General features: G+C 29.1%; 1 protein-coding gene across 1 annotated transcript; it reads right to left on the reverse strand.

Moving 5' to 3' along the window:
- Nucleotides 1–1,794: 1,794 nt before the first annotated feature.
- Nucleotides 1,795–17,079, reverse strand: LOC145632918 (exopolygalacturonase-like). The gene is made up of 5 exons (XM_081685242.1): nt 16,882–17,079; nt 15,797–16,111; nt 13,118–13,407; nt 2,292–2,529; nt 1,795–2,013 (listed from the first exon to the last, which is right to left on the reverse strand). Exons 1-5 carry the CDS (start codon nt 17,077–17,079, stop codon nt 1,795–1,797), a joined length of 1,260 nt encoding a protein of 419 aa, XP_081541368.1.
- Between the last annotated feature and the right edge of the window lie 315 nt (nt 17,080–17,394).

Raw genomic sequence — 17,394 nt, forward strand, 5'->3', positions numbered from 1 at the left:
CACAAAGATAGGTGGTTTTTTGGGTAAGTTTTGAAGGTAAGGGGGCAAGGCGGTGGTGGTAGGGGTGTGTATATGTGGTTTCGGGGTCAATGAGAGGTGGTTGATAGGTGGGGGTGGCTTTTAAAAAAAAATAAAAATTATTTTAAATAATTTTTTAAATTATTAACAAATTAAAAATAAAAAGGAGCAATGAGAAGGTGACACTTGGCATGTCACCTTCTAAATTAGGTCACCAACTTTTAAAACGGTTAAGTGATTTTTTTGAGAAAATAGGGGTGAAAGGTAGGTTTAATCCCAAAATATGCAAAGGTTGGCCTGTTTTCAGAAGGTTAAGCAAAGGTGAGATTATTTTTTTCTATTTTTCCTAAAACATTTTCTTAGCTTCTAACTTTCATTATAAAGGTATTAATTTTCATATATATGATTTCATTTTTGTTAACCCTAATTGTTGCATTTACTGTTTTTGAGATAATTTTGTGTTATTTGATTATAATTTTGTGTAATTTGTTGTTTGTTTCAATAAAATATCCTAGGTTATATAATGTATAGTGGTTTGTGATTTGAGGTTTTTTTTTTTTTTTTTTTTTTTTTTTTTTTTTTTGTGTTTTAAGTGTTTTTGTTTTAAATTAACAAGTATATTATAATTATTTTTTTTTAGGAAAAGTATATTATAATTATTTGTTAAGTCTTAGTTTTACTTTTGTTTTTTTAAGTTACATATCTAAATACACATTTTTTTTTTTCCAATTTTATAATCAGCAAGTGATAATATGATTCCCAGTAGTGATGCTGTTGATGGTCATGTAAATTGCAAAAAAGTACCTAAATCAAGTTGAAGGGGACAAAGTTAGAATCCTATATAATAAGGTATTATCCTAGATTTTGTTATTGGTTTATGTAGTGTCTTATGCTTAATATTGTTATATTTGTTGATCGTACGAAAAGCATTGCTCATTCTTAATATATTTATGGTTTCGATTTGTGTTAAGTTGTATGGTTTACATATGTAATTCTTATTGAAATTAGTGGTTGTGTTGTCTTAATTTTTTCTCATTTTTTGTAAATAAGCTCAATGACAAGGAAAATCTATGTGGTTGTTTTGTGATGTTTTCTATATGTAGAAATGAGCATATATTGAATTTTTAAACTTTGCTCATCATTCATGTCAATATGACTATATGAGCAATTTAATACGTGTTGCACTAGAATTGACCATCAGTACAATATTGGAGTTATATACACATTTATACTTGATTGCATAAGATTTATTATTGAAAATATTTGAAATCAATATTGGAGTCATATACACATTTATTCTTGATTGTAAAAGGTTCATTATTGGAAATCTTGGAAAAACAAGTGGAATGTTTGAATTTGATAAAATGGTTATAAATTGTAATGATGATAATCATAAAATCTGATCTACTTGAATTTGGATTGTTATGAGTCAAAGTTAACTTGCATTATTATTTATTAAGAAATAGCTTTGGATAACGCATCAAATGAGTTTCCTTCCTTACCTCTTGAACCAATTAAGACAATTTGTTATGTCATTGAGTGTTATTAGTTAGGGATACATGATTTTAAATCAAGTAAATTTTTTCGATTCAATTACAAGGATGATTAATGATTTTGTACTGTAGATTAGAATTCGAAGGATAATATATAGCTAGGGAAATATGTTTTTTTTTTCAAAATTACTAAAATTTGAACTTCTATTCCGGCATCTTGAACATCAATCAAATCAAGTAATTGAATAAAAAAAATTAAATATAAAAATATATTTAATCAAACTTAACACTTCAAAGCTGGTACTTGTAGTCCAAAGAAGTTTATCTTAGCATTAATGCATGAAGCAGACAATGGTCCCTTTAAACCAATCAAATTAATGTTGTGGAGATGGACATTCTGACATGGTACTGCAGAGCTACACTTGATGTTAATAGCTTGAGCTGAAGTTGTTGATCCTCCTATGTTGTGGAAGAAGATATCACTAAGCCTTATTTTGGATGGCTGTACAACATAATTAAGATGATCAATATACATTTTAACTAATTGTTAAAAATCATAAGGTAATGTTGATTTTTATTTATATTCTTTCAATAATTTTGTTATTGTATTAAGTGACTACTTTGTAGTTTTTCCCAACCTTAACTAAGAAAATTATTATAGAGCTAGGGGTATTAGTTATATTAATAATAAAACTTTACTTAATTATATACTTTGATAATGTTTCTAATTTTTAAAATTGAAGAGATAAATATCAATAGTTGATAAATATTTATGCTTACCCCATTCACACAAGAATGGCCTCCTCCACAATACTCTTGATCTATAATAATAGGATTTTGAACACTTTCCATAACAATGTCCTTGAAAAGGAATCCAAAAGCTTTGATTGGAATGACATTAGGCTTGAAAGGAAAAGTTTTTATCCTAATACCATTGGTTGTGCCACGAAGCGTGCAGTTTTTTACTTGAACGCCTTTTACGTCCTCTTCATTTTCATACTTGCCAAGACTACCAATGCTAAAATTTAATAAACGTATGTTAAACTTTCCATTGAAAAAATATATCTCATAATAATATGTTAAATAATGTTTTTCGATATATAATTAATCTACAACTTAAGGCATGAGATCGAATGTATTAGGATTTGAAAAGGAGTCATAATTTCAAAAGTCTGTTCAAATAACCTATTTAACAAATATTAAAGGAAGGATATGATATACCAGTCGCCTAACATGGGTAAAAATATAAAACAAAAACAAAAGGCCTCAAAAAAAAAACTTTGGACTTAAAGGTTTAGTACTTATTACAATTTTTTATTTTAGCCTTGTTCAAAATACAAATTACTAAAAACTAATTTAACATTCGGTACAATACTAAAATGGTGAGTTATCTTTTTTACTTAAATAATCATTAGCAAAGCTTACAATAAATATATATATATATATATATATATATATATATATATATATATATATATATATATATATATATATATATATATATATATATATATATATATATATATATATATATATATATATATATATATATATATATATATATATATATATATATATATATATATATTTGAGAGAAGATTAATAAGATATCATATGATTATGTAGAGTTTAATAATCTAGTCAAAATTCAATTTATGTCAACTAATTTGAAAAAAAGAAAGTACATATATTAGAAATGATAGCACAAAAGATATTCTAAAGATATTAATTTGTTTAGCATTAATTTACATATCTTATATCTCTTTGAATGAGTACATATTAAGTTTTAGGATAATTTAAACAATTTTTTTTTAATATAACAAAGTGACACGAGATTTTAATTATTACATTCTTCTTCCTATTGAAACCACCATCCCTTTTCAAACCTACTTTTCAATTAATATCAATACAAATGTAGATATATCTTACTAACTCCTATCAAATTTAATTTAGTAAAATAACGATAGTTAATTTGACCACATACAACTTATTTCTTAAAGATTTATGCACTAATAAGTTTTTAGACAATTATTGGATGGAAGGATTGAATTTCTTTAAAAAAAAAAAAAAAATAGGTTACATAATATACATTGCGCTCTCTTTTTTGTAAAACACATGTGATATAGCTATAAAGTTAAAACTATTCATAGAAATCTAATTTCAACTTAAATGGAATTTTTTTGTCAAATTCAATAGATGAAAAAAAAAAATTTGTTACTGAGAAAATATATATAATCATGTTACAATTAGCAGAATCAAAGGGGGTTGGGGTGGAACTTGGCTTCCCCTTGATGTTGGTTATTTGTTAAATTTTCCATTAGATGATTTTAGCTTAGTTCGTGTTGGGTAAAATTGAATTCATTTTATAGCTCCTAAATTCGAAAGCGCTCAGTAACACTTTTTCTTTTTGGTCTCATAATTTCTTGTCATTATCAATATACTCTATGTTAGTTTTTTTGCACGATATATACTATACATATTATGTTTGGCCCTCTTAAGAAAAAAAGTTCTTACTCTGCCACTATGTTATTATGTAATCCAAATTATTATTTATTTTAGCTTCTTAAACAACTTTGAATAAGTAAATATCTTGTCAAAAAAAAAAAATTAGGCCTTATAGGCTATAGAATTGAGAATTTACTATATATATGTAAAGCTTTATTTTGAAAATTGTCAATTTACATATGTGAAATTCAGAGTAGTTTATTTTCACCAACCTTCTACATACAATTGACTTCCCGATTATGTTATTTGTCCCAATAATGCATTCTTCCTTTAATTATATTTTCTCTTACTCACTTTTTTTTTATACAATTTATTTGCACCTGTCCTCTATCTAAGACCGCTCTTACTCATGATAAAAAAAAACAAGATTTAATTCTCTCTTTACCCACTTTCTCACTCCACTTTTTATTTCCACGTTTTCTCATGAGCATTTTATTTTAACAAATCCTCACAAAATCATGGGCTAAAAAAAACCCACACCATACTCTCCAATTACTATTATTATTATAATTAATAATATTATTTATATAAAGTAATAATAGGATAATTACTAACAATAATAATAATAGTTTTAATAATAACGAAATTTAGTAGAAAAATGTGATTTTCAAAGTGTATAAAAATATAGCAAAATGGGTATCTACTTATAGAGAAAAATAAATTATGAACGTTTGTAATTTTTTATTTTATTGGTTAAATTAGTTGCTTTTAGATTTATTTAGTGGGCTCCACTAATACTGTAGCATTTTAAAAGTGTCATTGCTATGGGCAATTCTGATTTTCCTCATGGGCATTTTTTTTTTTAATCTTTTTGCCCTTGAGTGGGATTCATGTTTTTGGTTTTTACCGGGAATTTCTCCTCATGGGCATTTTTATTACCATTAATGAGAGTGCTCTAAATAAAACTAGTATATTATGTTACACCTTTAACACGCACACTTTTCCATTTACTACTCTTTTTTAGAAAGTACATATGTTATTCATCTTACCTTTTCTCTTCCTAACCTTACACTATCTCTTTATGTTTTACCCAATTTTTTTTATGAAGTGAACCAAGTCAACCAACATCTATTATTTAGTAGATCTAACAGTTTTCTCTAACAAACCTTAAATTTTAATTATTTTCTATTATAAATTGAATATATATAGTTTATATTGTGTAGAAATCTATTTTTAATTGTGTTATATAGTTTCTCTATCCATGAATTGTGGAATAAAAATGATTGTTAATTAAATTACCAAAAAAAATCTAAATAATAAATATAATCCTTAAAATGTAATTTTACTTGAATTGGTTGTTTTTGTAATAAGAGTTTACTTGGCCTATGTGACTATTATATTGGTGGCCAAAGTTCGGTTTCTAATTACACTCGTTATTAGGGAAAAATTTGTTAATTTAGTTACCAATGTGCTCACAAATATATATATATATATATATATATATATATATATATATATATATATATATATATATATATATATATATATATATATATATATATATATATATATATATATATATATATATATATATATATATATATATATATGTACATATGTATATGTATGTATGTATGTATGTATGTATGTATAATTATATGTTGCTTGTTAGTTTTCAAATAGTTCATGCGCACACCAATCCTAATATTTTTATTATTAAATTATCTACGTTTTTTTTATCATATACCCATGAAAATTTATAAAAATTCACCATATTCTCCTAATGAAAATAAGATGAGTAGAATTTGGTTAATTATTCATTGAAACCACCTTAGATATCTCCCTTCATCCCCAAAACCACTTGTCTCCTTTCTCCATCCGCTAAAACCACTCCAAATCTCAATAAGCATATCCGTATGATTGATTTTGAGGATGAGAAGAAAATTTAGGGTGGTTTTTTTGGGGGTGGGAAAAAAGGAATGTGGGTGGTTTTGGTTCATAATTAACGTAATCCTAATGATTTACGAAATTAACAATCATTAGTCATTAAGGTATATGATGTTATTTTGTGAAAACTCAGGGTATATGATGAATTTAAAAAAAATTAGGGGTATATGGTGAATAAACAAAAAATTCAGAGGCATATGGTGAAAAACCCCAAATTATCTAACTCTTAATTTATATTCTAAAAGATAATAGATTGTGGGTACAACATATGAATGATATTGGATTTGTTACCATTGGTTGTAATGTTGGGTTGGTGTGATAGAATAATAATAATGCGGTTTCTAATGATCTTTGAAATTTTTTAATTATAAAAACTTGTGATTCTAATTTTAGTTTATTTGAGCCTAAATGGTGGTTCAAAATCTTATGAAAATTTGACAAGGTAGTTATAAATTCGTTTGTTGATGATTTTCCCTAAGATTTCTTAAATTAATCATTTATATGTCGATATCAGAAATAGATTATACTTTTTTAGGAAATTCTCTTTGGTAACACCCTACTTTTTAATTTTCTCAGTGGTAAATTGCGAAAAATCTTATTATCATTGGTAAACTTGAACTTTTTATATTAAGTCAACTATAACATTAATGATAAATTTTAACTAAATATTTAACTGTTGTTAACTTTTTTTATTTTTTTTTGCATTTAAAATATTTTTTGAAGCCTTTTTTACATTCAAATGATTTGGAAATAATTTTCTATTTAAAAAAGTCACCCCATTTCCCTGGGCGACCAGGCTGCCACCACTCCAGCTGCCCCAACCCATGCCGGCGCCTAGCCTCCGCCCTCGCCGGTGCGCCAGCATCACCTGCCCTGTTGCGCACATCCCCCTGAACTAGCACCCTCTTCCCCAAAATCCACCTCCCTCTCCCCCCGAATACCCTAACAACATCTCCCCCTCACGAAATCCCCAGCCAGTCGCCGACGACCTTTTCTCTACCCTCTCTCCTTCGGTCCTTCCTCTCACCTCACCATCATCAAAACATACAAACATATATCAAGCCAAATTGCAAATTTTTTAAGCGATTATAACCCTAAGCTACACAATTGAATAAGAAATTATGTGAAATGCAAGAAAGGGAGGGGGTGGAGGTGTCGGGAGTGAGGGTGGTTTGGTTTGGTTAAGTGGCGTGGCAAAAGTGGCATGGAACAAGGTGTGGTAGGTGGTTAATTAATTGCGGTGGCTGTTCGGTTTTGGTTGTAGGAGAGTGTGTTAATGATGAAGATGATGGCTATTCGGTGTTGGCAGGAGGAAGAAAGAGAGGAGGATGAAGATGATGATTTTGATGATAACATATTGGGTTTGAGTGAGGACATTTTAGGGATTTTACTGTATTAAGTGAGGATATTTTAGGAATTTTATTAAAAGAATGTTAACTATGGTTAAGAATTAACTAAATTGTTTCATCAAGTTCACCATTGAAAAATTATAAAAAGTTCAAGTTTACCAATGATAATAAGATTTTTCGCAATTCACCAATGAGAAAATTAAAAAGTATAGTCTTACCAAAGAGAATTTCCCTACTTTATTTTTATCTCTTCAGTATGTTGTGTAATCTGAAATGTTAGAGGACTATGTGAAGAGGTAATGATACGTGTGTATCAAAATCTAGCACATATGTTGTATATTAAATAATTAAAGCTTTGAAACATATGAAGGAAAAATTATTTAGTGAGATTGAAAGGAGGTTGAGATTAAATTTAGTTGTCAATTTGTCAAGGATAACTTTATGCATATCCTTGTTGTACTAAAATGAAAGAGTGGTTGAACTAACTATCAATACTTGAAAGCATGTTTCAAGTATATTGATAAAAATGAGAAATATCTACTAAATGCTTTGTTACTTCTATTAAGTTAGTATATCTAAGTAGTAATGTCTATTGAATAATCATACTATAAAGGCCAAAAAATGACATATTTGGATGCATCAATGATGGATGTTTTTATTCATTAATAAGTATCACAAAAATTAACAAGACTAACTTATTATATAGTTAAGCAGAATGTGAACATGAAAATTTTTCACATGGATTGTCATGGTTCATTATCAAAATGCATATTTATATGGGTTTATCCTCAATTTCAGGTGATTAGTTACGATGATTGCATTGGTAAAATTTTAAAAGCTTGTTAAAAGTCATCATCAAGAACTTTATTTCTTAACTTGTGTTACATAATTTATGTATTAGAAGAATTTAAAGGAAATTAATGCTACATGTCTTTTATCTTCCAATCCTTAATGTGACCGCCTTAAATAGTATATCTTATTTAAGATTAACTATTGGTTGCAATATGATCAACAAATGTATGTCCACACTTTTGTATCATATGATTGGATAAGTCATTCGTAAATTTTATTGTCACAAATCAATGTGTCTTTGTTGCTTATTGGTTAATTATTATGGATATTATGTTTTTCAAGACACCATCAATCATTACAAGAATAAAAATTTTAGTTATAAGCTTCTTATGAAGATGTATTTGATGAATTTTATTGGTTTTGTCGATTTAGAGTTTTTGAACTAATGATAATCTTGAATTTATAAAATGAAAAAATGTTGGATAGGTCACGCCTTATACCACAACTACTTTTTATATAAATTTAATAGAAATTTGCATGAGGTTTAGATTACAAAAATTAAGGACACCTCTTCTTTCCTCTATAATATGTGAAATCTATGGAGTTTTTAGCAAAGTTTTAATTAAAATTAGTGAATAGCTAGAAATATAACTTATACCATTGTGTTTATCTCAAGCTTAATCATTAAACAGTTGTTGGTGACCTAATAATGTTTTGCAAAGGAGATTAATCTTACTCAAAATTTACTACTTTTCTAAACTTTTAAGTTGGAAGTAAAACAAGATTAAGGGTATTAACTACTTTGAGATATATATAAAGATGTAGCCCCTAAGAAAAACTTGACATATGCACTTTGGTTTATGCTAGAAAATGATGTAGAAATAGTGAGGAAGGGATTTGTAAGTCAAGTTTGGGTTTTTAAGAAACTCCACTCTTTGTAAAAATTGTTTTGCTACTTCATAGACCTTTGTGAAATTATGAAGAAGTTTATAATAAGGAGTAGTGAATTAAGTGCAAGTATTTGTAAAAGATTTTGTTGATAACTTGGTATTAGTTTTCAATTTGCATAGGTTGAGTGAGTCTTCTTTGAAGGGATAATCACCAATAAAACTATACAGTTAGAATATGCATTCTCAAGCTTGTATTATTAATTAATTAGTACTCCTTCTATTCCTTATTGATCTTCCTATTTGGAATCTTTTATGTGAACTAAGGAAAGGGATGTTACTCAATTAAGCATCAAATGAAATACATATTTTTTTGAGCTAGCTCTTTTATATATTGTTCGCTTTTTTTTTTCTATATATAATCATTACTCACACCCTTTGCCTGATTCTACAAAGAGACGTTACAATTTTAAACTCAATCTTTAGCTTGTTAATGTTATTGGCCAATCATATATATTAAAGAATATACTTATTCAACCAATGGGATTAGATCACACAGATTACTCCAACAAATACAAATAAAAAAAATCTAAAAACCAAAACTTCTTAAAATTTTCAAGGTTGGAGGAGAGAGAAAAGGTATTTGAAGATTTTCGAATGTAAAAACTAAAATATAGAAAGATAATTGTCACTTTATATTCATACGATAAATTTTCAAAATTTTTGAAATTTAGATAAAGAAAATGTGTTCAAAGGGAACAAACCCAACCAAAGATTTTTTAGGCCAAATTTAACAAAATTACTGTGTTAATCCTTTGACTCGATCTTCAAAAATTTGAAGCGAGAGTAATGCGGGAGCAATTGTCCAATATGGGTTTTCCTGAAGACTCTTATAATCTTCAATTGTTTGTATTTTAAGGAATTTTTCGTTTTTCTTGCAAATCTTGAAGATTCATGGAATTTTTGAGAAGCGACACTATCCTTAAGTTAATTATCATTAATTATTAAGTTTTTTTGCCTATGAGTTTTTACCTTTCAGTTAAAAGGTTTTTCCTACATTTAGGTTTTAAGATAGGGTTATTAGTTGGTTACAAATATGTTTAAGAGATAATTAAGATTAGGGTTCTTAGTTTTCTATCTTATCTTAGGATTATGATTATAGTTTCAAGTCTATCTTATCTTAGTATAGTTAACCCTTTATATATGGTTGCATATTGTAGACACCCATTTGTGTCTCCCCAAACCAAACCCAGTGATGAATACCTTTCGCGTCAAATCATAATCGAATGAAGCGAAAGTGTGAAAAGTCTAGTGATGCGGTTAGTTTTTATTAAAAATCTTTTTTTTTTTTCCGTTTTCGAAAACCAACTCTATTTTATGAAAATAGCCAATCCAGTTTAGTTTGATCCATGATAAGGGTCCAATACTAGTGTAGTTGGATAGGGCTCAAAAAGAGCTTTCCAACAATAGATTATAAGCCCAATTCTGATGAATAATGAGGAAGTTATGACCAAAATACTAAATTAGGCCCGGTTTGATCCTTACATACGGCCCAATGATCTAAGGGAGGGCCTATTATTATTCCTAAAACTACTAAGATTGATTATAGTCTTCCAGAATCATCTAGAAGGATTAGGGTTGATAATTATGTATACGAGTTTTACTTGGAATAAAATAACGTTTTATATGAAAATACGATTTTAGTCTTCGTACGGACTTTACGACTCAATTTTATTGATAAGGGGACTCCATACTTAAAGCGCGTTGAAAATCACTTTCGTCGCTAGACGACAGTTTTGTCGCCTCGCGACAAAGTCAGTCGCCTCTCGACAAAACCTGTTGCCTTGCGACGATTTTGTCGCTTGGCGAAAAGCTTGTTGTTGGAGACGAAGTGGAGTTTTATTCCTCTTCAAATTCTGACTATTTTCTATCGGATTCTGGACTATTTTCCTATAAATAGGGTCCTAGACCTCTGTTTTCGATCAACTCTCATCAAGAATTTCTTGATTCTCTCTCTCTCTCTTTCTAAACCAACCCTTTTGCAAACACAATTCCGCATTCACAAGATCTAGAAACACCTAGCCAAATTCAAAGTTGTCTTCGCCCTAGACGTGAAAGGTTGATACCTTCTGAGGGTTTGGTCCCAAATCTAGTCTAAGCTTTTTAACTCTTTATTTCAATTATTTAATTTAATTGTTTGATTTATTATTTCATTGAAGTTTACTAACTTGTCTATTTTGTTATTAGAAAGTGGCACGAGGCATCAAAGTATGTAATCTTATTGCTCTATTCTTGTAGAAATCATGTTTATTATTTTTTTAATTCCTATTATCATGTTAAATGTTATTAAATGCTTTCTAGTATTATGTTTAGGGTGCCTTTTATTCTTTCCAATATCATGTTAGTATCACGTTAGGTTTAAAGCTTTGATCTTTATTGTTTAGTGACATGCTAGGATTTGTTATTAATCATGTTAGTATCATGCCTAGGGTCTTGCTATTATTATCAAGCGTTATTATGCATTATTATGATTATGATTATATTATGATGATGAAGATGATTATTATGATTAATATGGGTCTTGCTATTATTATCAAGTTTTATTATGCAGTATTATGATTATGATTATATTATGATGATGAAGATGATTATTATGATATATATTATGTTGCTTGATATATATTAATGTTATTGTTTGATCACGCCTTTTATGCATGTTTAAAGGGAATTTGTATTTGTAATCACGCCTAATAAGATAATTAATAATTTGGTTTAGGCTAATATGATTTTAATTCAAGTGTTCGCCAATAATAGATTTATTTGTGTATTAATATTCAACCAACATAGATTAAACAGGTTTAGGGTTAACCTAATGATTGTATGTTAGTCAGAAAGCGCACATGAATACGAGTAGAATAAAGTAGAGGCCAATTTTATAGGGTGGGTTCTTTCTCTTTTAGATTGGATTTGTACCCTTATCCCCGAATCCTGATTGGTTCTAAACCTATTGGAGTTGACGATCTCATGAATCGTTAAGGGGTGTAACCTTCACCCTGTGAACGGTTTACAAGTTCCTAAAACTTGTTGGCGACTTTTTTGCTCTTGTTTCCTTCCCTTTGGACGCCACCATGCTTAAGTGTATGATCACAGTGGGGTTCAAGTTTGGGGTAATGCTTGAAATATTCCCCACACATATCAATAAAGTTTTTTTTGGTGTACTTTGTTTTGTGAATGAGTCTTTTGAGTGTTGCTTGCATTGTTTGATTGTTAATAAAAATAAACATCACTTGTTACATCTTGTGATGATCTTCTAGTTACTACTAGGAAGAGACCTTCTGCTCTTACAAGAATTACAATACTATCCAATTAATTTTCAAGTAAATTCTTTAGTTCTTGCTAAAATTTGAAGATCCAATATTATTATAGCTTGGGAGCCTTGTAAGTCTTGAGATATCCATATCATAGAGTATATGAATGAGGGGAAGAAAGTCATCAACAAGTTGATAAACGACTTTTGTTAGATGGTGTTATGTGAGGCGTAAAAAATGAAAATTTCAGAGAAAAAACACCATGATTGACCCTAGATTTGAGGAGAGAGAGACCATTATTTTTTGGGGTTCTTCACTCCTTTAAAAGAGGAAGAAGATGAAGAAATTCAAAGGTAATGTAGAGACATAGTGAGTTATGGAGAAATCAGTGAGATGAGGATGAATTATATGATATGGGTAAGTGGAGTGGAATGTGCAACGTAGCATCATTAACAACAAAATCAATGAAAAAATATACAAATGGATGGAAGCACATGAAATTTATTGGAGTACAATGGGAAATTTGATTGTAGTATGAGGGTAAATTTGGAAAAAAATACTTAAAAGAAAAAAGATTCAAATCAAGAACTTTTTGAAACACCAAAAATACAATACTAGAAGATCAATAAGAAATGGGAGGAATATTTAAATCTTTCACATTGTCTAATATATTAAACTTTTTCTGATAAAGTCTAACATCAAAAACTAAAGAAGAAGGGGATTAGATGGGAGAGTAAATGTGTTTTTAAGTGCATTGAACAATGAGGTGTTGAGAAATTTTTTAGTTAGAGAAACTTTAAGAAATAGATGAAAATAACGGAAGTATGAAGAAAAAAACTATACCTTCTATTTGAAACAGAAATTGCATAAAACTATACCTGATGCCATGGCCGGGACCACATGTTACTTTGTTGATGGAAAGTCGAGTTGATCCTTGGAGAATACCAATGCAATCATCACCCGTCTCAATACGCGATCGTGAGACCCTCACTTGGTCTGAAGAGCTGATGTGGATACCATCAGTATTTGGACTATCTTCTGGAGCTGTAATATGAAGCCTTTGTAATCTTATATTCTTGCTTGTGGTGATGAAGAAGTGGAATCCCATAGGGTTTAAGCTTGTAATCCTTCTAATGGATGCATTTGTAACGCCTTTAAGAACAATTGACTACAAAATCAAAATGAAGAAGAAATTTTGCTGCAAATTAAAACATGTTTATTATATAAATTCAATTATTATGAAAGATAAAATAAGAAAAATTAAAAATAGGGAATTATGAAGTAGATAAAATAGTAGGCCTTTGATAACCCTTCCATTTTATAATTGAAAAATTTAGTATTATTAATTCCAACTTTGGGCCATTTACTTTAATTAATCTCAAGTATTGATTATACCTGAATAATCCCAACTTTAGGGGATATTGACCTGTATCAGGTTCAAATGACCGGTGACCTAAAGAAAGGTGAACTCTTTTTTTATATATTGCCACATGTCAACATTTAAATGGCCAAAAAAATAAAAAATCTTTTTTTACAGAAAAAATAAAAAAAAAAACATTTGAAAACTCCTCCCATCCCTTTCCTAGCTACCGAAAAACTCCACCCTCCCAGCCCGCAACCACAACCACCCTCAACCGGCGACCTACCTTATCCTGATGAGCCACCCAACCCAAACCCAAACCCTATCCCAAGAACTAAAACCCACTTCCATCCCCTACGCAACCACCAAGGAAACCCAACCCCAACTCCCAAAAACTCGATATTGCCCTTCCCTCATCCCGAAACCCTAGCGGCTAGGGTTTTCGATGGTCAGGGAGGGGTGTTTGGAGGTTTTCGATGGTGAGGGAGGTAATTTAAAGGGAGTTTCGATGTGGAGGGAGTGGAGTGTTGGAGGTGGGTTTAGGGAGTTTCGATTGTTGGGAAGTGTCGAAGAAGGAGATGTGGGCCGTGGGGGTGGGTCGCAGCACCGGTGCAGGGGGGGAAACCGACACAGGGGGGGATAGTAGTGAGAGTGGCCAACCAACGTCATGGATTGGGTGGAAAATCGACGGTTGGGGGTGTTTGGCTGGGTTTTTTTATTATTATTTTTATGTTTTGGACATATAGAGTGTTGATACGTGGAAAATGACATGCTATTACAGGTTCGATAACCGATAACGCCTGATAAAAGTCAGTACCCCCCAAAGTTGGGATTATATAGTTTGCAAATGACCCATTTTTACATTAATACAACCAATTATTCCTTTTATAATTTAAGGATTTAATCAATTTTGAAGTCACACTTTTACTGTTTACATTAAATACCCTTACCTATTTACATAATAAAAAAACATAAGGAGGAAAATATTATGAAATACTTTTTGTAAGAATCTGCATATTTTTCGTTCAAATTCAATAGTAATAATTTGACTTTTACACACATGTCAAACACAAACATATAACCATTTTTGATAAAATTCCAATTTCAAATTAAAACAATTAAATTAGATATTATGAAAAAATAAAATTAAATTAATTCAACAATATTGTATTTAATAAATGTTGTTTTCAATACTTATTTCATTTCACATTAGTTGATATATTTCATTTTGGCGGGTTTGTCAATGAATAACTTCAAATAATATCTTCAATTATGTACATCAAATATTTATATAAAAAAAACTTGATATTTGAACAATAGAAGAAGAGACAAATTAAACAAGACTTTACTACACTAGTTTTATTTTTATTAACTATTCAAAAAAAAAAGTTTTATTTTTATTAAGAATTAATCATAAAATAAAGTCAAAATAATTTAAGTGAATAATGATGAAAGCCAAAACATGTCAACTAAAATGGAATATAGATAGTATTGGAGACAAAAGCATATGCTCAAAAGCCGTGTATGCGAATAATGAAAAAGTCATAATATCACAGATGTTTTGTAACAGAGGAAGCATTTATTTATTTATTATTTTAATATATAGTATGCTTGGATCAATGTATTTACTTTTTAGAAAAATTTATGAGTAAGATAAGATACCTAATGGGCAAATTGGGATAACAAGCATTATCCCTTTGACAAAAATTAAATAGAGAAGAGTAGAAAGGATTTTAAGAAATGAACGAATGCAAAGCAAGTATGTAGATAACAATGGAAAAACTAAGATCTCAAAAACTTTATAGGCCTTATAGATAACGGAAGTATATAATTTCTTAAACATGGGAGCAAAAGATTCAATTTAATTAATTACTTGTAACTAACCATTTTTTATATACTTTAAAAACCATTTAATTTTATTTAAAAAATTCATCATTTGTATTACATTAAAAATGATACCCTCAATTCCACCTTCATTTTTTTATTTAGATAACATATTTCATTATTATAAATAATGTATGAAGACAAATATTACATTTATATTTATATCTTTACCTATATAAATCAATTTGACATTATCACATGGACATATAAATGGAATGTATGATTTTTCAAGTTTTATTAGATTAATACTCCGTAATTTAACTATGGTACAAAAATTTATTGGGATGAAAAGAGAAAATCACAGTTTACTTACAGAAGGAAGGCGTGCACAATTAGAATTTTGATTACAGTCAGCATATTTCCACATTTGTGCACCTTGGCCGTCAATAGTACCCCCACCAAAAATCACTAAACCATTAATACGCTCAAAGATCAGCCATTCAGGTTCTGGGTACATTGAAATATCAGGTATTGCCTTCACATTTCCTGTAATTTGCACAACTATAGGGCCAGGACCTTTACATGGTCCTGCAAATACTGCTTGTGAAACAGCAAATTGTCCTCGAGGAATTAAGAATCTTGCCTTACCAGGATGATCACATGCTGCCCTAAATGCTCCCATGAAGGCCTGTGATAATGACTTCATTATATATAGAAGGTTTTGTCTATTCTATTTCTCAAGATATAAGTCCATATCGAAACATTTTATAGTATTTCTACCAATAGGGAAGGTGAACTACTAGATTTTTTGCAGAAAAAAAAAAGAAGCAAAAATAACACATAAGTTTTACTATAAATATTGTATGACATCAAGAAGGCATTTTTAAACAAGAGAATGAATTGTGTTCCTAATAAGCTCATATATTGGACAAAATGAAATTCTTAGAATTATTGTGTTTGAAAATAATTTATAAGTACTTGTATTTTATACATCTTAAAAGTAAAAAAAAAAAATACAATAAAATTAATTTGTCATTATCTGCAGAAAATTCTAAAAATTCTAAGAAACTAATCTAAGATAATAATGTTATATATTTATATAATTATTTTCTTATATAGTATAAACTACAATGCACTACAAATTTCTCTATGATTTTACAAATTCCTAGATTATAAGTGAATTGGAGATTTTAGTTTAATGTGATTTTAATACATGGAATAAGATCATAGTATGCATAAATAAGATCAATATTACACAATCATTTTCCCATAGAATAAGAGAATTAATTACATATGCTTATGGCAACTTAATAATTTCGAATAATTTTAATCTCAATATTTGATCTTTCATAGTTTGCTATTTATAAATTATTAACATTTTAGTTGATCTTCAAAATTTTTTAATTTTTTTTTTTTTGTAATCCATGTATAATGATCCACCGAAAAATATAAATTTACCTCTACATCATCTGTTTCTCCATCACCCGTGGCATCATAATCTGCTAAATTAAAAGTTTTTTCATCAGGCGCTGGAATAACGCTTATACCATCCCCATCCTTCACACCACCTCCTCCCTTGGCCTCCGCTATGACAATGAACATACCTAAAAGAGCCACGAAGAAGACTATCTTCGTGTAACAACCATCTTTGTCCATGGGCAATCTTTATAGTTCCAATAATATTATTGTTAATGCGAAGAGCCTTGGTTAGAGGGGTTTTTATTTAAATAAAATTTTAAAAAGTTATTATATATTTATTTTATTAATTTTTTATTCAAGATGGAGGTACTGCCTCCTTGCAGAGGCTAGTATTAATTTGATGGGATTTGAAGATGTTTTCCTTACACTCCTTCCTTTCTATAAACCATTGTCCTTGAAACCAAAATCCATAATTTATTTCCATTAATTTCATTTGTGGAAGCTATCCCCTAAGTGTACGCATACCAAAAAAATTGGTTGATGGGTAGGTAT

The sequence above is a fragment of the Chenopodium album genome, chromosome 5, assembly GCF_948465745.1.
Source record: "Chenopodium album chromosome 5, dcCheAlbu1.1, whole genome shotgun sequence".
Taxonomy (NCBI): Eukaryota; Viridiplantae; Streptophyta; class Magnoliopsida; order Caryophyllales; family Amaranthaceae; genus Chenopodium; species Chenopodium album.

Excerpts from the sequence above, each read along its gene's own strand:
- LOC145632918 (XM_081685242.1), bottom strand. The coding sequence starts at position 17,079 with ATGGACAAAGATGGTTGTTACACGAAGATAGTCTTCTTCGTGGCTCTT. Across the intron at positions 13,408-15,796 it reads ATTGTGCACGCCTTCCTTCT|TCAATTGTTCTTAAAGGCGT; the intron begins GTAAGTAAACTG and ends TTGATTTTGTAG. Across the intron at positions 2,530-13,117 it reads GGTCCCGGCCATGGCATCAG|CATTGGTAGTCTTGGCAAGT; the intron begins GTATAGTTTTAT and ends ATTAAATTTTAG.